The 24370-nt window shown below is 40.5% G+C and overlaps 1 protein-coding gene and 1 long non-coding RNA gene across 3 annotated transcripts; both read left to right on the top strand.

Annotated features, from left to right (window-relative positions):
* The first annotated feature begins 10730 nt into the window (after positions 1 to 10730).
* COA6 (cytochrome c oxidase assembly factor 6) lies at positions 10731 to 23289 on the top strand. Of its 2 annotated transcripts, none has more exons than XM_010351536.3 (3): positions 10731 to 10815; positions 11341 to 11500; positions 23004 to 23289. In XM_010351536.3, exons 2-3 carry the CDS (start codon positions 11357 to 11359, stop codon positions 23097 to 23099), a joined length of 240 nt encoding a protein of 79 aa, XP_010349838.1. In that variant the 5' UTR covers positions 10731 to 10815; positions 11341 to 11356; the 3' UTR covers positions 23100 to 23289. The 2 variants fall into 2 exon arrangements, with proteins under 2 accessions (XP_010349838.1, XP_010349839.1); XM_010351537.2 differs by lacking the exon at positions 10731 to 10815 and adding an exon at positions 11103 to 11226.
* On the top strand, positions 11507 to 22664 carry LOC141581094 (uncharacterized). The gene is made up of 2 exons (XR_012513610.1): positions 11507 to 18889; positions 19401 to 22664. It is a non-coding gene; the product is annotated as an uncharacterized LOC141581094 (long non-coding RNA).
* Positions 23290 to 24370: the final 1081 nt, after the last annotated feature.

Here is a 24370-nt window from a genome sequence, read left to right on the forward strand (position 1 = left end):
TCTGTAGCCCCAGCTACTCCAGATGCTGACACAGGAGAATCACTAGAACCTAGGAGGCGGAGGTTGCAGTGAGACAAGATTGTACTGCTTGTACCACTGCACTCCAGCCTGGGAGACGGAGCAAGACTCTGTCTCAAGAATAAATAAATATAAATATAAGTAAAATAAAATAGTAAAAAGTAAAATAAAATAAACTTTGTACATAGACTACTATGATAAAAATAAAACTTAATTCCAAACAAGGCAGCCTTCATTCTAAAAGCCCTCTGCCTATTGAAAGATAGCTGAGTGAGATTTAATGAGTTCTTCCTTCATATAATGACATTTGCTCTAATTGGCCAACTTTCTGCTCCACCATTAAGCCTAATTGTCTTCGCTGACAATTAGAGCACCTTTAGTTTAGATAGCAAATTGAAGGCTGAACAGAAGATAAAAAGTCCCTACCAAGTAAACATGGCTTCTCCCCAGAGTCCCACACAAAATAATATATCGCATTTTCTATAATAAACCTTAGGGGTTCAAATCCTGGATCTGCCATTTATTAGCCACATAACTTTTGACAAGTAATTCACCTCTCTATGCTTATTTCCTACGAATTGTACCAAGTCTGCAAGGAAATCTATAGGTCATGCCCTACCTTTTTAAGAATCAGCTCTTAAGGAATAGTTATTAATGCAATGTTAGGCAACAATTTCAGTGAACAGAATTCCCCCGAGCAACAAGAGACAGCAGAGCACATTCTGTTCTGACAACTGTTCTGTAAAATAGAAAGCATATCCAGGCCCTTCATTACACTATCCATCTCTGGTACTTGGAAGATCATAAGATAATAGCCTAGGGGCTATAATAGCCTCTGGTTAGGGGCCCATTCACTAAACCCACTGGTATAAATAGAAAAAGTTTTATAAGTTAACTCACTAAACTTAATGTGAAAGTATAACATAATTAGGAAACACACCTTTTATTTCTCTGAAGATGAAAATACATCTGAGGATTGAAAATCTATGATGTATGGGGGAAAGGAGACAGAACTTTCACTACTTCACTTTTTTGCATATCTAGAGGTTGTTTTCCTGATGGAAGCAATCACCACTATTAACAGATATGATCATAAATGGCTAACCAGCATGATCAAGAAAGTTTCACTTGATAATAAGGTTCTGTATTTCTTAGATAATAAATACTCTTTTATACTATTAATATTCAAGGTATTTATTTAAAACAGACCAATGAATTTCCAAGAAAACCTTCTCTATTGCCTAGGTGACTAAGGCTAATGCTGGCATTATGAGATGATTTTAAAATTTTCAGCAAATTCAGGTTTATTTAGATTTTTTAAAGCATGCATCCTAGCTAAGTAAAAACTCTATTTCACTATTCTCCCATGTCACATTTAAAACATTTCATATCACCTCAATAAGCAGAAGCAAAGAATGGAGTCTCTAATTGGGCTTGTGAATTCTACAACTCTTCCTATTAACCAAATAGATATTAAAGGAGGTACAAATGCCTGAAGGCTTTGTGAAGGATCTATTTGGTAAAATTCATAATTTATTTAGTTTTCAATCAAGCTTCAAAAAATTAAATGATGATTCAAGTGTCTGGGACAGGGAAGGCATCACAGTTTAAAGGAACTCAACAGTTAAGTGTCAGGAGCCTCATCCCAAGGCTTGGTGAAAGGTTTAAATAAGATAATGAATGTAAATCATATGTTCTGAATACATAGTAAGTACTCAATCATATCTGCTATTATCACTGAGAATTATGGACTGGATGCTATTATACCTGGAAATTCTGTGGTTAGATAAGCATAACCCTAAGATTTTAATAATTACCAACCTGGAAGGAAGTCACTGGTCGGGATAGGATGAGGGCTATGAATTTTTTATGCATTGATAGTCTAGTTAGAAAAACATAGCACTAGTAGAGATAATTTATAGTTTGAATGACACACTCGAGATCAAAAGGAACTGAGACTGACATGATGGGCTGTAATAAACGAGTAGTTAATCATGGGTTATTCTCCTGCTTAATTACTTTCAGTGGTTCTCTGTTGCTGACCACTGAATGCCCTAATGTCTCAGCATGGCAATGAATACCCTCTGCATTAGAACCTAGTCTGGATTTTTTTGTATCTCCTACCACTTCTCTACAGATGCCCGTCTCTTTAACTGAGCTGCTCGTCGTTCCCAGATCTTAACCCTCCTGTACTACCTGTTTCTTCTTTCTATAGACTGAATGTTTGTGTCCCCAAACCCCATATTCATATGCTGAATCTAATTCCCAATGTGAGGGCATTTGGATTAGAGGTAAAGTCTTTGAGAGATGATTAGCTCATGGGGGTGGAGTCCTCATGTATGGAATTAGTGCCCTTATACAAGAGACCCCAGAGAGCTCCCTTGCCTCTTCCACCTTCTGAGGACACAGGAATCAGGAAGCAGGCTCTCACCAGACACCAAATCTGCCAGCCCCTTGACCTTGGACTTAACAGCCTCCAGAACTATGAGAAATAATAGAAAATAAAAATAAAATGCCACCCAGTTTGTATTAGTCTTTCTCCCACTGCTATAAAAAACTATCTAAGACTGGGTAATTTATAAAGAAAAAAAAAGTTTTAATTGACTCACAGTTCCACAGGCTGCACAGGAGGCATGGCTAGGGAAGCCTCAGGAAATTTACAGTCATGGCAGAAGACAAAAAGGAAGCAAGTACATTTTCATGTGGTGGCAGGAGAGAGAGGAAGAGTGAGGCGGGGAGTGCTACACACTTTTAAATAGCCAGATCTTGTGAGAACTCTATCACAAGATAGCACTAGGGGGATGGTGCTAGACCATTAGAAACCATCCCCGGGATCCAACCACCTCCCACCAGGCCCCACCTCCAACACTTAGAACACAATTCAACATGAGATTTGGGTGGGGACACAGAGCCAAATCATATCACAGTTTATGGTATTGCTGTTACTGCAGCCGAAACAGATTAAGACAGTGCTGCTGTTTCATTCATCTAAACTGGCCTGTCTCCCACCTGTTTCTGAAAATCTTTTTTTTTTTCTTTCTTTTGAGATGGTGTCTCACTCTGTTTGCTCTGCTGCTAGGCTGGAGTACAGTGGCACGATCTCGGCTCACTGCAACCTCCACTTCCCAGGTTGGAGTGATTCTCCTGCCTCAGCCTCCCGAGTAGCTGGGACTACAGGTGCGCACCACCATGCCCAGCTAATTTTTGTATTTTTTTAGTAGAGACGCAGTTTCACCACGTTGGCCAGGATGGTCTCCATCTCTTGACCTCGTGATCTGCCTACCTCGGCCTCCCAAAGTGCTGGGATTACAGGCGTGAGCCACCATGCCTGGCCTGTTTCTGAAAATCTTATTCATCCTGTTTGGCCAACTCAAAAGTTATTTCCTTCATGAAGTAGTTCCAGTCCACCAAATTCTAATAAGCACCAAGTCTGCCCTTGAGTGCCAACTGTCTCACACCACTGCCTCATATTGGATGTCTGGGTGACCTTCATCAGTCCTCTTAGTAACTTCCAAGTCTCTTAAAGGCAGGAGCTCTTTCAATTATGCAGATTACATTCTTGAAAAGTATTCATGAAACAAATAAATAAATGATAAACGTGAAGTCCTTTGTTCGTGGCCAAATCAAAATCATTTCGGGAGAACAGGATGAATGAAAAATCACATCTTAAAGTTGTAGTTGCTATAAATAGAATAAGTGCAAATATCGTGGGCACTGAAAGCTAATAAAAACATAGGGTACACTATCCAGAGGACGGAATAACTCTCTGGTTACCAGATGTGAGACAATTAACATTCTATGTGGGTTCTGATTGTTGAAAGCTCAAAGAATTGCTTTAATGTGGGCTTATGGTGGGAAGGGTCTTCACCTGTAGTGTGGTGAAGTATCATTACTATGCCAGTAACAGCACATTCCTCACCCTGGAACCTGATTAATCTCTACACATCCTCAGACCTAAAGGGACTAAAAAAGCTCAAATTTTAGGCCTCTCATGGCTGGAAAGGGGACAAACTGGCCAAAGGGAATGGCCTCATCTTATGTTATGGTGGGAAATAATGGAATATTGACTGCTATGAGGGATTGGCTGGGAGTCAGGTGGGAGGTGACCATTAAGAAGGAGAGGGACTGACCTGAAGCCTGCAGAGTGTCACTGTCACTCATCACAGGATTAATCATGAGAAGCATCTATGTTTGTACAGCTGTGTTTTTGGTAAGCATTATTGTTTTGCTCCACCATGGCATTTCTTAAAGTGTTTTGGAAAAGTAAAGAAACAAGCCATGTGTGATGGCTCACACCTATAATCCTAGCACTTTAGGAGGCTGAGGCAGGCAGATCACTTGAGGTCAGGAGTTCGAGACCAGCCTGGGCAACATGAAGAAAACCCATCTCTACTAAAAATACAAAAATTAGCTGGGCATGGTAGCGGGCACCTGTAATCCCAGCTACTTGGGAGGCTGAGGCATGAGAGTAGCTTGAACCCAGGAGGCAGAAGTTGCAGTGAGCTGAGATCACACCACTGTACTCCAGCCTGGGCAACAGAGTAAGACTCTGTCTCAAAAAAAAAAAAAAAAAAAAAAAAAACCAAGAGAGAGAGAAATCCTTGGTAATAAAAAGCATTGTGTTATACTCAATTGGCAGTGCTTTTGCTTTTCTTAGTGGTATATAAAATAATGGTGCAACTGATAATGAATGCATCTTAGATGAGATGAAACATAGCATTAGTCTGTTTACAGGACTTCTCTTCCTTTAAGTCTAAGATGAAGTGACCTCTATAATATAGTAATATTAATAATTAACATTTTCTCTTTTATTTTTCCCATAACATTCACCTAACATACTACATATACTTTATTTTTTTATGTTTATTGCTTATTGTCTCCCTGTTAAAATGTACATTCTGTGAGGGTAGGAATTTTTATCTATACATTCTCTGGTGTCTCCCAAGCCCCCCAAACAGTGTCTAGCACATGGCAGGTGCTCTCTCTCTCTCTTTCTCTCTCTAGATATGTATATGTATATAAATGTATGTATGTTGAATGAATGAATGCAATTTTTTAATGTGCTAGACACAGTTCTAAGTGCTTTGCATGGCTTATTTCATTCAACTTTCACAAGAAACCTAAGGTCTATCTTACCATCCACAGTTTCAGTTGAGGAAACCAAGGTTTATGAAGATTCAGTAACCTGACCAAGATTGCAGTTTGACATGGGGGAGACATGATTCAAGCCTAGTCTGCCTCTGAACACAATACTCTTGTCCCCTCCCATGTGCTGTTTCTAATGCCACCTGTGCTCCCCTTTTTGAGTTCTCTCGGCAAACTCCTATTCTGGACACTCACTGCATTGGGTGCCTGCCTCTAGCTTAGCTCTTACTGCCCTTTATTAGAGGATAATATGGTCTACGTCCTCCACTAGATTGAGCTTCTCAAAGGCTGAGACCTACCTTATTTGTCTTTATCTCCAAGGTCTAGCATGGTGACTGGCTGTGTAAATACAGAGCAGGGAGCATAAAAGAGAATTAGAAGGCTTCTAATGGGAAGAAAAAGGACTTGTGGAACTGATGAAAAGGAATAGCTTAAGAAGAGAAGCTCTTCTAGAGAGAAAAGATTGAGTACATTTCTAAACGTCTTGAAATGATGGAAAGATAAACAAGTGACGATATCCAGTAGGGATGTGGAACAAGAAAACTGTCGCAAAGGTTCTTTTAAGGACCAAAACATAGTCTTGCAAGTCTTTGTGACAGAAGTACTAACTGAAACTATCAGTGAATCGACTCACTGACTAAAACAATGCAGAGACACAGAGGAGAGCAAGAGGGAGAAGTGAAGGGACAGCATCCTGGCACACACCTGTAGTTAAGGGGGTTGGGGAAGACAAGGACACAGCACAGAGATCTGGAAGAAATTCCGAAGATCACTGTAGCAACACTGAAGTCAAGGAAATCGTTCTCCAGTTTGTGTCCGTGAGTAGGTGTCTGTGATAACTGCTTTGTAACGGTACAGATTATAAATAAAAGTCCGTGGGCAGCAACAGAAAAACAACACATAGGTTTTCAGTGCGGCTGGGTCTGTCTGGACCTGCCCACCAGTGGTTTGGGGATCTACTTCGTTCAGACTAGAGAACACCCACACAAAATTTCCTCTGGATGGCAACCCAGCACAACGTGTCTTCCACCTCTTCACACTGACTTCGCTTCGCCTCCTCTCTTCTCCAAACATAGGCTGGGTGATTACACCCTCTTTGTGTCAAAACAGCACACTTGCAATCATTTTATGGCACCCACATTCTTCTATTTTAATCTTTAAGATTTTATAAGGTGAAATGGTCTTTGCAATTGTTATCCTGTGTTAATTTTCTTTTTCTTATCGACACCTTAAAATTCCTTTCTTCTAGTTTGTTTTTGCTCTGTTGGTTAAACCAGCATTTCCCAATTGGTCAACTACAGACTTCTTCAGGGGTAAGGTGGGGAATGTTACTGCAATTGACTGAATCTCTTTGGTAATAGTCTCCTTGTCTATCCCTTAGGCTTACCACAGACCAGTAGGAATTGCTTAGGTACAGTGTCATTTTGCAATAGAGATCACTAACTTTTGACCTCAAAGAGCACCTGAGACACTAAATTCATAAAAAATTTAGTAATCACACTCCAAATGGTCTGTGTGACTACTATTTTTACCTTTCTGTAAATCAGATTTATTAAACATGACCTTCCTCAATGACTCATTTTATTTGTTTAGAAACTGAGATACAATCATTCCTAAAGAAAAGTGAATAAAACTGTACATATGTGCAGTTTAAAGAATAATTATAAAGTGAAAACTCAGGTCCATAAATAGTACATTCTCCATCTCCACATCCCAGGATCTGCCCCCCCTCATATGCCCCTCCCTGATCATATCTCCTTTCTCACCCTAGAGAGAAACATTTGTGATAATCATTTCTTTGCTTTTCTTTATAGTTTTACTACTTATGACTGTATTTGAAATAATATAGTAGAGTTGTGCCTGTTTTTTAACTTTATGTAAGTGGAAACATTCTGTATTCTTTGGTTGTCTCAGTATGGCAATTCACCATGTTATTGTAAATAATCATTTGTTTCTCTTTGTTGCTGTAATCTATTTCACAGTATGACTGTAACATAATTTAGCCATTCTATTGTTGATCCAAGTTTAGGTTGTATAATGGTTTCAGCTATTACAAAAATGCACATGTACCGGAAATTCTGTAGAACTGCTGAGTCACAGTGAACGTGTGTCTTCAATTTTACTAGATAATGCCACATTTCCCCAAGTGATTGTGTCAATTTATGCTACCCCAGTGTAAGCAGACATTCCTTGCTTCTTCCTTAAAACTTGTTTCTGTCAGACTTTTAAATTGTTTTTTGATCTGGTAGGTGTCTAATAGTATTGCATTATGATTTTTATGTTCATTTCTATAGTTACTAATGAGAATGTTGTTCCTTTCATATATTAGTCATTTGCATTTGGTGCTGTGCCTATTTAAGCTTTTTGCTTATTTTCAAAATGGGCAAGTCTATTTCTTATTGATTTGTGTTATCTGCATATTTTGGGTACTAATTCTTTTTCATTCACTTCATGGTATTGCTTAGTAAACAAAAGTCCATTACTTTTATGTAGCCCAATATTTTTCTTTATGTAATACATCATTTTATAATTACTGAACTTTTCCTTTATAGCTAAAAATAATTCCTCTTAATCTAAGTCATAAAGATATTTTCTCATATAGGTCCACATAACTTATCTGAAATCCCTGGAGCCAGATGTTTTAAATATTGAGCCAGATGTTTTAAATATTAGAAGGGTAGCATGAAACATACAACATATATTGTATAATATTCTTGACAAGAACTGGGACAGCACCTATAATGAAATACATTAATATTTCTACAGAGAAAAACATAAGCAGTTACGTGATAATGTCAGTAACAACTATAAAGAGACTCATGTTACTTTAAGTCATATTTTTCACCAAATGAGTTCCAAAGTGCTTGGTGTTTCAGAGGTTTGGGATTTTATAATTAGTACAAAATTTGTGGTAGCCTTATTCAGTAAGAATGGAGTATTTCAAAGTTTGTAGAAACTTACTGGTGGAGCCATGTACCTGGGATTTGTGTGTATGAAGATTCTTCACTGCTCATTCAAAGCATTTAATGGTTTCTCTACTTTTGAGTCAGTTACTTGTTTTTCTTGAAATTTGTACACTCATTTAAATTTTACTTACATTAACTTTTTTATAAGGTTATTTAACTTTTTTGATGTCTATAATATTTCTGGTTTCCATTCTTGATAAAGATTGTTGACATCCCTCCTTTTATTGCTATTAGATGTTTGCCAATTTTAATTAGTTTTTTCAAAAAAAATCAACTTTTGTTTCTTTCAACCTATTCTATGCTGTGGCGTGCTAGTGAGTTGGCTCCAACATAAAACAAAATCCTGGCTTGTTTGTTGATTTCCATAGTGTAAAGGGTCCCATCACAGGTGACTTCAAGCTACTTATTTGATGTTACTGATCACAGAGTTGGCAAGAGGTATGCACAATTGGCTCTTCCACACCAGTACAGGCTGGCTCTGCTACACCACTGCCTTTATTTTCCATTTCGTTCCTTTCTGCTGCTAATATTATTTCTGTCCTATTTTCTTTAGTCTTATTTTGCTCTCCTTTTTCTAACTTCTTGAAAAGGGATGTTTAGCTCAAGACTTTTCAGACTCTTCTAATATGCTTACTTAGGACTGTGAATGTCCCTCTAAGTGCTGCTTTAGCTTCACCCAACAGGTGTTGCTATTGTATTTTATGGGTCCGTTCAAAATATTTTCTCGTTACCACTGACTCTGTCTCTGTGTTATTTGGACTTGTTTTTACAGTTCTTTATTGATTTCTATCTTAAATGCACTGCGGTAAAAAATGTGAATTACTTTAATTTTCAAAATTTGTTGAGTTGCTTTATAGCTAAATATGTGGTTGACTGTGGTGATATGTTGTGTCTGCCTTCAAAAAAACTGTACATTCTGATTTTGGTCATGTTGTTCTGTATGTATTAATTGCATCGTTTGTACATTATGTTATTCTCATTTTCTATATCCTTAATTTTTCTCTTGCTAGTCTTAATTACTGAGAAAGGCCTATAAAAGTCACTCAATATGACCATGCATTTTTTTCTTTGTAATTCTGTCGTTTCACTTTGTATCATACATAGTTTTCATTAGGTATATATAAATTTAAAACAGATTTCTTTTTTAGACTCAGAAGTCGTCTAAGACTCTTTCCTTTTATTCCTTTTATATCTCATCAGTCATATTTAAAAGATATCTCTCTGAAAACTAGCGTCAAAAGACACAATGTAAAAGAAGTGGGTGGATCTGGTAAAGCTAAAGTAAATCCACCATGAGAGTCCATTAACTACGAGGGAAATATTTTCTGTATTGCAGAACACATATTTGGTGGGACTTAGCTTCACTTCACATAGCCACCCTGAAAAGGCTGCATATGTTGGATTTGGAATGGATCAAACTGCACTGAGTGTGAAATGGTAAATTGCTTATCTTATATCTAGATGATGGAGCAGATGGAATCTATTGAGAACGAGGTGCCAGATGACTGACCACAAACATGCTTTTTAATAAAGATCCAGGCCGGGCACAGTGACTCACGCCTGTAATCCAAGCACTTTGGAGGCCAAGGCGGGTGGATCACCTGAGTTCGGGAGTTCAAGACCAGCCTGATCAACATGGTGAAACCCTGTCTTAAAATAATAATAATAATAATAATAATAATAATAATAATAAATTTAAATGGATTTAAAAACAAAGAAAAAATAAAAAATTAAGATAAGATCCTGCTGGGATATGAACTCATATATATTTTTTAAATTTTTTTCTTGTTCATTTTGTTTCTAAGATAACTCACATATTAAAAATAACAACGTCTCAAAACATTTTAAAAATAACGTCTGAAAACATTTTAAAAGGGGATAAAACCCTTTTAAAACATCTCGCTGTTTCGGGGGGGTAAAAAAAGCCACAAAGGAGATTAAAACAATACAAATATTTATTTTCCCAACTCCCCTGACCAATTTGCACTTCCCTGGCTGTACTTCACTGGGTTCTCAGCCTGGACAACTCATTTGCCATGGGGCTCTGAGACGTCACTGCCTCTTTGTGAGGCCCGTTTCGTCCTTTTATTTTAATCCAAGAAGCGATGGTGGCATAAGCCTGTAGCCCCAGCTACTTGGGAGGCTGAGGTGGGAGGATCGTCTGGGCCCAGGAGTTCGAGGCTGCAGTAAGGCGTGTTCTCACCACTGCTCTCAAGCTTGAGCGGCAGAGCGAGACCCTGTATCAAAAACAAAACAAAACGAGAAGGCATCGCGGCTCTGCAACATTCCGTCCAGCTCTCGCACCCACAGTGCAAACTTCCACACGGAACTCTCGGCTCGCCTTGTCCTGCGGGGCTTCCTGGCGACGCCGTACCATAAACATGCATATACCCTCCTTGCCCTTGAAGGCCGGAAGTCAGTTTTACAGGTAAAAGGGCAAAACAGGAAGTCCCGCCCCTCTTTGAAAAGTCCATGGTGGCCCGGAAGGATAAAAAAGGAACCTGCGATTTCGCCGCGTGAATTGCTTTTTGCTGTTGGGAAGGTCTTCGCTGCTAGAGCGCGAGCCGGCGGGGCGACCTTGCAGTGCCGGGACTCGGCACCGCGCCCTCCTCCGCCGGTTGGTGGCCTGCGTGACCCTTTCCTCCCGTCGACGTGGAAAGGAAGCCGGACGTGGGCGGGCAGAGAGGTAGGCTCGCTGGTGGGTCCGGGTGGGGCGCGCGTGGAGTACGGGCCCGGGAGTTCCCTTACTGTCCCCAAGCGGCGGGTTCCTCTTGTGCAAAACGGGGTGGCCCTGCAGTCGCTTGTTTGGTGACTGTGGCCCCCCCACACAACCGTTTCTACAGCGCTTAGGTTCCAAGAGCAACCCTGTGACCTAGGCACTGCTGTCCCCGCTTTACCCGTGGGAAATGAGCTCGGAGAGAATAAATGAGCTGTCCTAAGCGACTGGGACGGAGCCACAGTTCCCACCCGGGCTCTCTGAGCCCACGCTGCGGCCCCAGCAGGGATCAAATCACGTGTGAGATGCGCCTTTAGAGCTAGTGCTCTTTTGCTGTGACTGAGAACTGATTGTTTTCAATTGTATCATCAAAATCTCAAGGCATGCTTTTTTTAATTTTTAAAGGAAGAGGAGATTGACAGTTTTCCTCTTCCCTTGCCTTCTCTTCAGATTACAAAGTTCATCGTTAATCTCAAATGTTCTTTTGGCCAACAGCTTCATCCCATTAGGAATGGCAGCCCCATCTATGAAGGAAAGGCAGGTCTGCTGGGGAGCCCGGGATGAGTACTGGAAGTGTTTAGATGAGAACACAGACGATGCTTCTCAATGCAAGAAGTTAAGAAGCTCTTTCGAATCGAGTTGTCCCCAACAGTGGGTAAGTCACACTTTGATGTGTTTCTCTTCCCTGTTAAGATGCATCGAGCTTATAGTGTGAGTGGTAGGCTGACATGAAGCACTCTCTGAGGCATGCCAATCAACAGTTTCTTTGAGGAGCAGAGAAAACCTGGTCGGGTCATTCAGCCTTGTTTGATGCACTTACATCAGGTAGACCTTTGGAGAATGTCAGCGGACACTTTAAAGAGCATTGAAAAGCACAACAAACATGAACAATAACCAAAAAATTTCAGCTCATTTCACTGCTAGACTTTTCCAGGATCTTCTGAAGGGGTAGTATTTAATCTTGGGGAGGAGTTGGCAAACTTATTGGCCTAGAGCTACTATCAGAAATAAAGTAGTTCCCAGTTGCTCACCAAAATCATATAGTCATATACCCAAAATATAAATAAAGAAGTTTGGTAAGTAGAAGAAAGAAAAGGTTCATATTGTGGATTCTGTGCCCCTGACAGGCATTCAAGCGCTGTATTCCCCATCCTTAGTGTAAGTGGGGATTGGAAGGGGACTGTTCTATTACTGAGGTTAGTGAATGGCCCTGTGTGCTAAGCGCTTGACAGTTCGTCTTCACCAATGCCCGTTAAGATAGGTGTTGTTATTCTCTATCTCCACAGGAAGCAGCTGAAGCTCAGAGCATTGAAGTAACTTGCTTGTTACTATTCAGTGAGTGGCAGAATTGTAATTTGAAGGCTGGCCCAGCTGGCTGATGTGGGATTTGAACTTGGATTTGTCTTTGCTTTTTCACTATCTTATGCTGCTCCAAAACATATCATATAGTAGGAGAACAGATAATTTTAGAGATGAAGTGGTTTTAGGGTTTTTACCCTCTTGCTCCTCAAACTTTTGAGAGGCTTTGAAGGAGACCACAAGAAAGGTGTGATGCAGGGGGAGGAGTTATATTGGTGGGCTGAGCTGGGGATGAATGCAGTGAACATAAAATTTATTTTTCTTTATTTTTTAGAGACAGGGTCTCAATCTGTCACCCTGGCCAGAGTGTAGTGGTGTGATTCATAGCTCACTACAGCCTTGACCTCCTGGCCTCAAGCGATCCTCCCGCTTAAGCCTCCTGAGTAGCTGGCATTATAGGTGTCTGCCACCATGCCTGGCTAATTTTTTTTTTAATTTTTTGTAAAGACAGGGTCTTACTATGTTGCCCAAGCTGGTCTCAAACTCCTGGGCTCAAGTGATCTTCCCACCTTGACCTCCTAAAGCACTGGGATTAACAGGCATGAGCCACCACATCTGGCCAGAAATTGCTTTAGATGAACTCTTCATCTGTAAAACCAGCATGATGCAACCTATCTCCTGGGATTGTTATAAAGACAAAATGCATAACTTGACATGTAAACTGAAAACTGGTAAATGTGGGACTTTATGATTGAATTAGATAATGATTCAAGCAGAAAATGCTATCCATCTGTAGTTTTCCCATTAGACAGATGCATTGAGAGGAACTCCAGGTTTAAGGAGTTCCTCTTCATTCCCACTTTTATCCTCTCTCTCCTCATGAAACTCACTGCTTTTTCTCCAGCCTAATGGCTCCCACTCCCAGGGCAGCTTCCAGTCTGTGTGTCAGAAAGGGTTTTTACAGCCAGCCACTGGTTCTGTACCGCACATCTCTCTCACTTGAGCAGCCTGGGCGCTGTGCCCTGAGGGCTTAACCTCTCTCCAGGTCACTGTGTCCTGGTTACCGCTAACATTAATTGAGTACATCCTCTACACTCTACACACTTGAAATGTGTCATCTGTCTTATTTATCCGTCATGGAACTCTCTTAGCGGTTTTACAGATAAGGGCAGATTGACATGAACTCTCTTGTAGTCACAGAGCCTGGATTTGAACTCAGTAGTCTGATTCCAGACCTTACATACTTCTTCCTGTGCCTACCATGCAAGAAAAGCATCCATGAAAATAGCTTGCACAAATCTCATCTTCTAGAAACTTAGTCATAATTCAAGTCTACTTAAATACAAAAGCTCTGTCTTCTTGGGTCCCTTTCCAGTTCTCTCACCCAGTTCCTTCTTTCATGTCTAGCAGCCGCTGCTCTTTGGAATGCCTTCCTGTGTGTCTGTTAAGTGCCCGTGTTCCTTAGAGCTCCTTCTGTGCTACTCACCCACCCAAGGCAATCCTATTGACAGCCGTGGCTTTAAGCCCCAACTTATGTGTTGATGCCTATCTTAGCTCAGGCTGTCATAGGAAAATACCTTACAGAAATATATTTCTCACAGTTCTGGAGGCTGGAGGTCCAAGATCAGGATGCCAGCATGGTCAGTTTCTGATGAGAGCCCTCCTCTTGGCTTGTAGACAGCCACCTTCTTGCTGTCTTATCACCCAGCAGGGAGAGAGAGGTCTAGTCTCTTCCTCTTGTAAGGACATTAAGCCCATCAGATTAGCAGGGCCCACATTCATGACCTCATCTGAACCTGATCACCTCCTAAAGGCCCCAGCTTCAAATACCTTCACATTGGGGTTAAGGTTTCAACATTCGAATTTGGAAGAAGCATGAGCCTTCAGCCCATGCAATGCCCAAAGGTGCATCTCTAACCTGGCCCTTTCTCCAGCTCCAGAACCACCTTTCCAGCCACCTGTTAGCTTCCTAGGTGGAGATTCACGAGGATCAAGCTTGACCTCTGCATATACAAGAGCGAGCTCTTCCCCATCCTGCACCCAGTAGACCTCTCCTCCCATGCTTCCAGCCTCAGTGAAGGACATCAGCATCAACTTAGGACCAGGGACCTGGGTGTCAGCCTTGACTGAATTATTGGAGTATTCTTGGGAGGGAGACTAGATAAGTCAGGGCCGTGAGCTTAGCTACTGTCCAGCTTCAGTCTGATCCTTCTAGAAGTTCTGGAGTATGAACTGCACCATAATTCATGGCTTTTGTGCCTCCAGTCATTGGCATTGGCTGAGGGGCAGGCCTCTGGAGAAGTGGGCAGCCATCCAGTGTTAGCACAGTGGGGAGTGGGCACACGGTTCTGCAGAGGGAATGTGGACAGAGGCCCAGTAGTGGCCATTACCCCACCTGTCCAGTTGCAGGCAGGATGAAGCCTCCACAGCACCCCACATGGGGTCTCTGTACCTAATTCAACTCGCCCACAGAACTGCAGAGCTGAGTATTCTCTTCAGCCAGTCTCAGCGGCAGGGGGCGAAGGAGAGGAATTCATGCATTCACAGTCAGTTCAAGCACTTGTCTTGTCCAGGGAAGGAGTATTACAGTTAATGGATCTAGAGTGGAGACTCAGTGTTCCCCTTCTGACAAGAAAAGTAATACTTTCACATGTTTTATAAAAAGTATTTATTAAAGAAAAATTCAAGAACACATAACCTGCACACTTTAATGAAATGATGATACAGAAAAAAAATCTTTCAACTATAGATGATGGCCCTACTTCAGATGCACTGTCATTTTTTTAGTCCATATCCTCTTCATTTAATCATTCCACAAATATTTATTGAGCACCTCCTATGTGCCATAGGAAAACAGAGCAAAGAAAAAAAAGTAGACAGCCTTCATGTAGCATACATTCTAGTATGGGGAGAGGGACAAGTAGTAGAATGAGAAGGATGCTATATGGTGATAAGTGATAGAATAAAAAATCAAACAAGGGTGCAGGTTTAAGTAGGATAGTCAAGAAAGGTTTTATGTAGAAAGTACATTCACAAAGATATGAAAAAGGTTAGGGAACAGATAGGCAGATACCTGGTGAAGAGGATTCCAGGCAAAGAGAATGAAACATCCAAAAATCTGCACCAATGGGCCGGGAATGGTGGCTCACGCCTGTAATCCCAGCACTTTGGAAGGCCAAGGTGGGTGGATCACCTGAGGTCAGGAGTTTGAGACCAGCCTGGCCAACATGGCAAAACCCTGTCTCTACTAAAAATAGAAAAGCTAGCTGAGTGTGGTGGTGGGCGCCTGTAATGCCAGCTACTTGGAAGGCTGAGGCAGGAGAATCACTTGAACCCGGGAGGCGGAAGTTACATTAAGCTGAGATCATGCCACCGCACTGCAGCTTGGGTGACAGAGCGAGACTCTTGTTTTGTTTTAAAAGACACATACACCCAAAAACCTGCACCAATGTGTTTAAGGGACAGTAAGAAGAAAATAGCAAAAGTTAAGAGTCAAGAGATGGGAGGCCAGGGAGGTTATTTGTTTATTTATTGAGACAGGGTCTTACTCTGTCACCCAGGTTGGAGTGCAGTGATGTGATCTTCACCATGTTGCCCAGGCTGGTCTTCCACTCCTGGACTCAAGCAATCTGCCCATCTCAGCCTCCCAAAGTGCTGGGATTATAGGTGTGAGCCACTGTGCTCAGCCATGGATGGTGCTTTTACTCTTAATAATACAGGAAGCCATTGGAGAGCTTTGGATTTAGGAGTAAGGAGGGAAGTGAGGCCATGAGAGGGATGACAGTCAGTGAAAAGGTGGTGGGATTGGGGGGCTGTTGCCATTAAGTCCAAGAGGGAATGTTCAGGGAGTTGGAGAATGGGATTCTCACAAGTGCAATTATGGAAGGGTTGTGTTTGTTATGGCGACAGGATATAAGCTTTGATCCTAGGAGTAAGGTAGGTTGGAAGATGAGATCATTGAAGAGGTCCAGGAACTGAGAGGCCAGGGTATTGAAAAGATTAGTATGTGGACACTGAATTTACCCACGAGTTGTGACCTGAGTATGTTGGAGAACATGATCGTGTATTAGTCCGTTTTCATACTGCTATAAAGAACTGCCCGAGACTGGGGAAGTTATAAAGGAAAGAGGTTTGACTCACAGTTCAGCATGGCTGGGGAGGCCTCAGGAAATCGGAATCATGGCAGAAAGTGAAGAGGAAGCAAGGCACCTTCTTCACAAGGCGATAGGAAAGAGAAGTGCCAAACGAAGGTGGGAAGAGCTTCTTATAAAACCATCAGATCTTGTGAGAACTTACTCACTTTGACGAGAACAGCATGGGAGAAACTGCCCCAGTGATTCAGTTACCTTCACCTAGTCTCTCCTTTGACATGTGGCGATTACGGGGATTACAATTCAAGATGAGATTTGGCTGAGGACACAAAGCCCAACCATATCAGATATCAGATGGTGACCTATAAAGTTATAGGTGACTGTAACAAAGAAGGAAAGCAGGTAGTAAATTCTTCCCATTGACTTCTGCAGCATTTGACAGTGATAGCCCTTTTCCCATTGACACCCATTTTCCTCTGTACCACTGTTCTTTCTCAGTCCGTAACTGAGTTATTTCTCAGCCTGCCCTTCGCTATCATTTCTTTGCTCCCTGTTCACCTGTGCTCTCTTTTCAAGTATTACCTTGAAGTCTTACCCAACTGCCATAGAATAAAAGCTGAAAGTTTTTTTCCAGAGATATGTGTGCATAAGGGTGGGAAGCCCACGGGAGGGCAAGGAAATGGAAATATCCTTTGAGTGCATTCGGAATGAGATGCTTTGTTTTTGTTACCTGTAATTTTCATTCAGTCTTGTGAGGTACTGCTGTATCTGTTTTATGCAATAGGAACTAAGACTCAGAAAGGTAAAACTATTTGTCTTAGACCAGCCAACCAGTAAATCAGTAGAGAGAGGATTTGAACGTCTGTGATTCTAAAATTTAGATCTTTTACTTAGCTGAAGTCACAGCCACAAAATAAAGATAAAAATAGAACCACCACATTGGGATTTAAAATGAATAATTTTATCCCAAAACGCCAATACATGCTTATTACAAAATAAATATGCTATACAACTGATACGCTAGCTGTCACCAAATTAGTTCTCTCTAGCACTCATATACCTGTTTTGTTTTTTTTTTTTTTGACACGGAGTTTCGCTCTTGTTACCTAGGCTGGAGTGCAATGGCGCCATCTCGGCTCACCGCAACCTCCGCCCCCTGGGTTCAGGCAATTCTCCTGCCTCAGCCTCCTGAGTAGCTGGGATTACAGGCATGCGCCACCATGCCCAGCTAATTTTTTGTATTTTTAGTAGAGACGGGGTTTCACCATGTTGACCAGGATGGTCTCGATCTCTTGACCTTGTGATCCGCCCGCCTCAGCCTCCCAAAGTGCTGGGATTACAGGCTTGAGCCATCGCGCCCGGCCACATACCTGTTTTGTAGCACTTATCAGTATGACTTGTATAATGGTCCTACTGAAAGTCTCCTGTTGTCCCTAACTTAGGAGCAAGAATCAGGCCTATTGTTCTAGCATTGTCTAACTAAGTTCCACAAACAGAACAACCAAATATCAAGCTATGTGGTCTTAATATCAAATTCACATATTGTCTTTTTTCTATAAAACTTTGAAATGTCTCAGAAATCCCAGTATTTTGGCATTCACACTACTGTCCTGGGTCTTATTTAGTGGTTTAGAGGACACTCGCTTCTGTGTATACAGTACTTCTCAATAAATCCTTATTGATTCATTAGCCTTTTAGAGAAAGGACCATGTGTTGAGGGTCTTAGACTGTTGGTTGAAAGAGGAGATGAGGCTAGGGAGGAGAGCTTTCCAGGCAGAATGTGGTAATGTGCAAAGGCATGGAATCAAGACGCACAGGAAATAAGCATGGGGTAGCTCTGTAGGCAGACAGTTCCGGGACTGCTGGTAAATTCAGAGAAGATGGACAGATGGGCAGGGATGGAGCCATCAGTGGCCTTGTTTGTCTTACAGACCTTACAGGCAATACGGATACCTTGAAAAATCTTTAAACAAACAAGTGACCTTATTAAATTTGGGATTTAGAAAGATTCTACTCTGGCAGCATGGGACAGGTGGATTAAGGATGTTTGAGCCTGGAAATAGAGAAGCCAGTCAACGAGCTATTACAACCACCCAGGTGAGGGATGATGAGGGTTTGTGCAATGGCAGTGAAGAGGGGAAGAGAGAGCTAAGTGTCTAGGTGAATGTGATGTGATCATTGAAACAGGTATTAAAGAAGAAACATGTTTGGAGAGAAGCTAAGTTCCAAACAAGTTGGAACTGAAATGTCAGTAGGACCTCTAAATGGAGTTGTCTCTTAGGCAGTTGGTGATGTGACAGAAGATGCAAACATTTATTAATTTGTCACAAAAATGTTAAAGACATTGTCCACTTCTTTCTTTGGTATCCTTTAATAAAACATCTGTCCTGGCCCAATCAGCCTGAGACCACCAGGGATGAATCTGCAGACTGATTTATGAATGCTTGTAACCAGGAAGACCACACACAAGAGAAACTGTGTGTATCTCACCAACACAGGAAAAGAGAGTTATTAGAAGTTTAGGGGAAATAATGGAGTTTAGGTAAAATTTAAATGAAGTATGTTTTTTTAATTTTTTAAAATATATATATTACATATATTATTGCATTTTAGGTTCTGGGGTACATGTGAAGAACATGCAAGATGTTGCATAGGTACATACATAGCAATGTGGTTTGCTGCCTTCCTCCCCATCACCTATATCTGGCATTTCTCACCATGTTATCCCGCCCCAACTTCCCACTCTCCACTGTCCCTCCCCTAGTCCCCTCGCCAAAAACCCCAGTGTGTGATGCTCCCCTCCCTGTATCCATGTGTTCTCATTGTTCAACACTCGCCTATGAGTGAAAACATGTGGTGTTTGATTTTCTGTTCTTGTGTCAGTTTGCTGAGAATGATGGTTTCCAGGTTCATCCATGTCCCTAAAAAGGACACGAACTCATCGTTTTTTATGGCTGCATAGTATTCCATGGTGTGTATGTGCCACATTTTCCCTGTCCAGTCTATCATTGATGGGCATTTGGGTTGGTTCCAAGTCTTTGCTATTGTAAACAGTGCTGCAGTGAACATTCGTGTGCACGTGTCCTTATAATAGAACGATTTATAATCTTTAGGAAATATACCCTGTAATGGGATTGCTGGGTTAAATGGAATTTCTATTTCTAGGTCCTTGAGGAATCGCCACACTGTCTTCAACAATGGTTGAACTAATTTACACTCCCAACAGTGTAAAAGTGTTCCTATTTTTCCACATTCTCTCCAGCATCTGTTGTCTCCAGATTTTTTAATGATCGCCATTCTAACTGGGGTGAGATGATATCTCAATGTAGTTTTGATTTGCATTTCTCGAATGACCAGTGATGATGAGCATTTTTTTCATGTTTCTTGGCCTCATATATGTCTTCTTTTGTAAAGTGTCGTTCATATCCTTTGCCCACTTTTGAATGGGCTTGTTTTTTTCTTGTAAATCTGTTTTAGTTCTTTGTAGATTCTGGATATCAGCCCTTTGTCAGATGGGTAGATTGCAAAAATTTTTTCCCATTCTGTTGGTTGCCAATTCACTCTAATGATTGTTTCTTTTGCTGTGCAGAAGCTCTGGAGTTTAATTAGGTCCCATTTGTCTATTTTGGCTTTTGTTGCCAATGCTTTTGGTGTTTTAGTTATGAAGTCCTTGCCTATGCCTATGTCCTGAATGGTTTTGCCTGGATTTTCTTCTAGGGTTTTTATGGTGTTAGGTCTTATGTTTAAGTCTTTAATCCATCTGGAGTTCATTTTAGTTTAAGATGTCAGGAAGGGGTCCAGTTTCTGCTTTCTGCACATGGCTAGCAAGTTTTCCCAACACCATTTATTAAACAGGGAATCCTTTCCCCATTGCTTGTTTTTGTGAGGTTTGTCAAAGATCAGATGGTTGTAGGTGTGTGGCATTGCCTCCGAGGCCTCTGTTCTGTTCCATTGGTCTATATCTCTGTTTTGGTACTAGTACCATGCCATTTTGATTACTGTAGCCTTGCAGTGTAGTTCGAAGTCAGGTATTGTGATGCCTCCAGCTTTGTTCTTTTTGCTTAGAATTGACTTGGCTATGTGGGCTCTCTTTTGGTTCCGTATGAAGTTTAAAGTGGTTTTTTCCAGTTCTGTGAAGAAGGCCATTGGTAGCTTGATGAGGATAGCGTTGAATCTATAAATTACCTTGGGCAGTATGGCCATTTTCATGATATTGATTCTTCCTGACCAGGAGCATGGAATGCTTCTCCATCTGTTTGTGTCCTCTCTTATTTCGCTGAGCAGTGGTTTGTAGTTCTCCTTGAAGAGGTCCTTTACACTCCTTGTTAGTTGTATTCCTAGGTATTTTATTCTCTTTATAGCAATTGTGAATGGCAGTTTGTTCTTGATTTGGCTCTCTTTAAGTCTGTCATTGGTGTATAGGAATGCTTGTGATTTTTGCACATTGATTTTGTATCCTGAGACTTTGCTGAAGTTGCTTATCAGTTTCAGGAGATTTGGGGCTGAGACGATAGGGTCTTCCAAATATACAATCATGTCATCTGCAAATAGAGAAAATTTGACTTCCTCCTTTCCTAATGGAATACCTTTCTTTTTCTTGCCCGATTGCTCTAGCTAGAACTTCCAATACTATATTGAATAGGAGTGGTGAGAGAGGGCATCGTTGCCTAGTGCCAGATTTCAAAGGGAATGCTTCCAGTTTTTGCCCATTCAGTATGATATTAGCTGTGTGTTTGTCGTAAATAGCTTTTATTATTTTGAGATTCGTTCTGTCAATACCTAGTTTATTGAGAGTTTTTAGCATAAAGGCTGTTGAATTTTGTCAAAGGCCTTCTCTGCATCTATTGAGATAATCATGTGGTTTTTGTCTTTGGTTCTGTTTATGTGGTGAATTACTTTTATAGACTTGTATATGTTGAATCAGCCTTGCATCCCTGGGATGAAGCCTACTTGATCATGATGGATAAGCTTTTTGATGTGCTGTTGCAATCAGTTTGCCAGTTATTTTGTTGAAGATTTTTGCATCTATGTTCATTATGGATATTGGGCCTGAAGTTTTCTTTTCTTGTTGAGTCTCTGCTGGGTTTTGGTATCAGGATGATGTTGGTCTCATAAAACGATTTGGGAAAGATTCCCTGTTTTGGGATTGTTTGGAATAGTTTCAGAAGGAGTGGTACCAGCTCCTCTTTGTATGTCTGGTAGAATTCAGCTGTGAACCAACCCATCTGGACCTGGGCTTTTTTTGGTTGGTAGGCTATTAATTGCCGCCTCAACTTCAGCTCTTGTTATTGGTCTATTCAGGGTTTTGACTTCTTCCTGGTTTGGGCTTGGGAGGGTGCAAGTGTCCAGGAATTTATCAATTTCTTCCAGGTTAACTGGTTTCTGTGCATAGAGCTGTTTGTAGTAATATCTGATGGTGGTTTGTATTTCTGTGGAATCTGTGGTGATAATCCCCTTTATCATTTTTTATTGCATCTATTTGATTATTCTCTTTTCTTTTTTATTAATCTGGCAAGAAACCAGCTCCTTTATTGATTTTTTTTGAAGGGTTTTTTGACAGCCATAGGTGTCATCATCAGCTCTGGATTGAAAAGTGGACCCAGGGTTTTGCATTTCTTTGAAGTTAAAAGATTGAGTGTCATGTTCATGTTGAGAAATGTTATTTGACATCCTGAAGCTGGGCTGGAGATCAAGGCTGCTTCTGTGTCAGGGTGCCTTAGATCCTCTAGACAAAAGTGGGATGTTTCCTTCTTAAAGATAAGACTTCAAACAGCAAATTTCCGGTAGTTGATGATTTTAAAGAACAAGATTTCTTAGTGAATAAGAAAGCAATAGTCACGCAAATAAAGGGTCTGTTAGCATACTCCATGGCTGTTGTATGCCCTTGGGGGACATGATTGCTTTCAGCTGGCTTTATGTGTATCCCAGCTTCATTGATACAGGGCAGGGCAGATTTTTACATTCGCAGTCCAAGCTAATTTTTACCTACAAGCACCACTGAAATATTTTAATAATTAAGTCCTAAGAAAGGCTTTTAATAAAAGAACTAGTGTTTTCTAGTCTGACGATGAAGACTAGGATACACATTTAGAGTTGATAAGAAAAATGGTCCCGGCTGGGCGTGGTAGCTTACACCTGTAATCCCAGCACTTTGGGAGGCTGAGGTGGGTGGATCACTTGAGGTCAGGTATTCAAGATCAGCTTGGCCAACGTGGTGAAACCCCATCTCTACTAAAAATATAAAAAAATTAGCTGGTTGTGTTGGCAGGAGCCTATAATTCCAGCTACTTGGGAGGGTGAGGCCGGAGACTAGCTTGAACCTGGGAGATGAGGGTTGCAGTGAATGAGATTGAGCCACTGCACTCCAATCTGGGTGACAGAGCGAGACTCTGTCTCAAAAAAAAAAAAAAAAAAAGAAAGAAAGAAAAATGATCCAATATGTTCACATCTGAAACCTTCTGATCTACCCGAGAGCTCTGTGGACTCTGAACTTGCCAGCAAGCCTCACCTGTGTGTACATGGGTCCATTTCGTGAAAAGGTTCCTGAGTTATTCAAATTCTCAACATGGTCTATGACTCAAAAAGGATTAGGATTCACTGGGATACACTCTCCTCAGGGACTTACTCCTCAAATGCCTCAATTCGAAATGGTTCTATCTTTAAGTCACTAACATTTATGTTGAATAATGTGTTACACTGCAGTCTGTGCTTTTGCTTATCTAAGCTGCATAACTTGCCCTTATTTCCAATCCTTTTTTTTTTCAACAGATAAAATATTTCGATAAAAGAAGAGACTACTTAAAATTCAAAGAAAAATTTGAAGCGGGGGAATTCCAACCTTCAAAAACAACTGCAAAATCCTAGGCTGTTCATAAAGATTGAAAGTATTCTTTCTGGACATTAAAAAAAAAACCTCTACTGACTATGGGACAGTAGTAGCTTAAATCATAGTGAACATCAACACTTATTCCCTGTATACGACTCTTGATAATTAAGATGATCAAGAATCAGAAGATCTGTAAAAAAATTGAAATAAAATGGTATTTATAATTTAGTAAGGAATCTCTGTTTTACAAATTAAAACCGGTTATAAACACATGCAGTTTTTTGTTTTGTTTTGTTTTGTTTTGTTTTGAGGGTGGGAAGTAGGCAGATAAAATTTATAATATACACAGAAGTGAAATCAATGGGAGTTAGCATTTTAATACAGGAAAGAGCTATTACAACAACCCAAGTGAGAAATGATGAGGGTTTATGGAAGGTTTATAAGGAAGAAGGGTGAACTTAAAATATATAAGCAAAATAATAAAAGTCATCTATTAAAAAGCCCATAGCTAATATCACAGTTAATGTTGGGACAGTAACTGGATTCCTAGCTAATTCAGTAAGACAAAAAACAAAGAAAAAGCATACACACTGGGAACAAAGAAAGAAAACTGGCTGTACTCACATATAATACTACCTTACAGAACGTACCAGTGGATGCACAAAAACTCCTAATACTGTAAGTCAGTCATAGAAAGGTTGCAAGAAACAAGGTCAATATACACAAGGAAAATTATATTCCTATATGCCAGCAATAAACAGTTGGAATTTAAAACTTAAAAATACCATTTATGAATAGCACCAAAAAAAAATTAAAGGAATACTTAGGTATAAATCTAATATATGGAGGCCTGTATGCTGAGGAAGCAGACTATATCAAATTCAATGGAGAGGTATACAGTTGGCCTTCTGTGGGTTCTGCATTCATAGGTTCAACCCCGAACAGAAAATATTTGGGAAAAGAAAAAATTTTTAAAAATAATAATAAAAAATTTTAAATAACAGTATAACATTGATTTACATAGCATTTATATTGCATTAGGTATTATAAATAATCACGATGATTTAAAGTACTGGCATACCTCAGAGATACTGCAGGTTTGGTTCCAGACCACTGCATTAAAGTGAGTATCACAATAGAGTGAGCTACACATTTTCCAGGAAACATAAAAGTTATGTTTATACTGTTGTCTAGTAAGTATGCAATAGCATCATGTCTACCCAATGTCTATACCTTAATTTAAAAATACTTCATTACTAAAAAATGCTAAAGATTCTCTGAGCCTTCAGCGAGTTGTCATCTTTCTGCT

The sequence above is a fragment of the Saimiri boliviensis genome, chromosome 14 (assembly GCF_048565385.1).
Source record: "Saimiri boliviensis isolate mSaiBol1 chromosome 14, mSaiBol1.pri, whole genome shotgun sequence".
Taxonomy (NCBI): Eukaryota; Metazoa; Chordata; class Mammalia; order Primates; family Cebidae; genus Saimiri; species Saimiri boliviensis.

What these genes read in the sequence shown, in the direction of transcription:
- COA6 (XM_010351536.3), top strand. Translation starts at nt 11,357, where the DNA reads ATGGCAGCCCCATCTATGAAGGAAAGGCAGGTCTGCTGGGGAGCCCGG. An exon ending in CGAGTTGTCCCCAACAGTGG is followed by an intron (nt 11,501 to 23,003) that starts GTAAGTCACACT and finishes TTTTTTCAACAG; the next exon opens with ATAAAATATTTCGATAAAAG.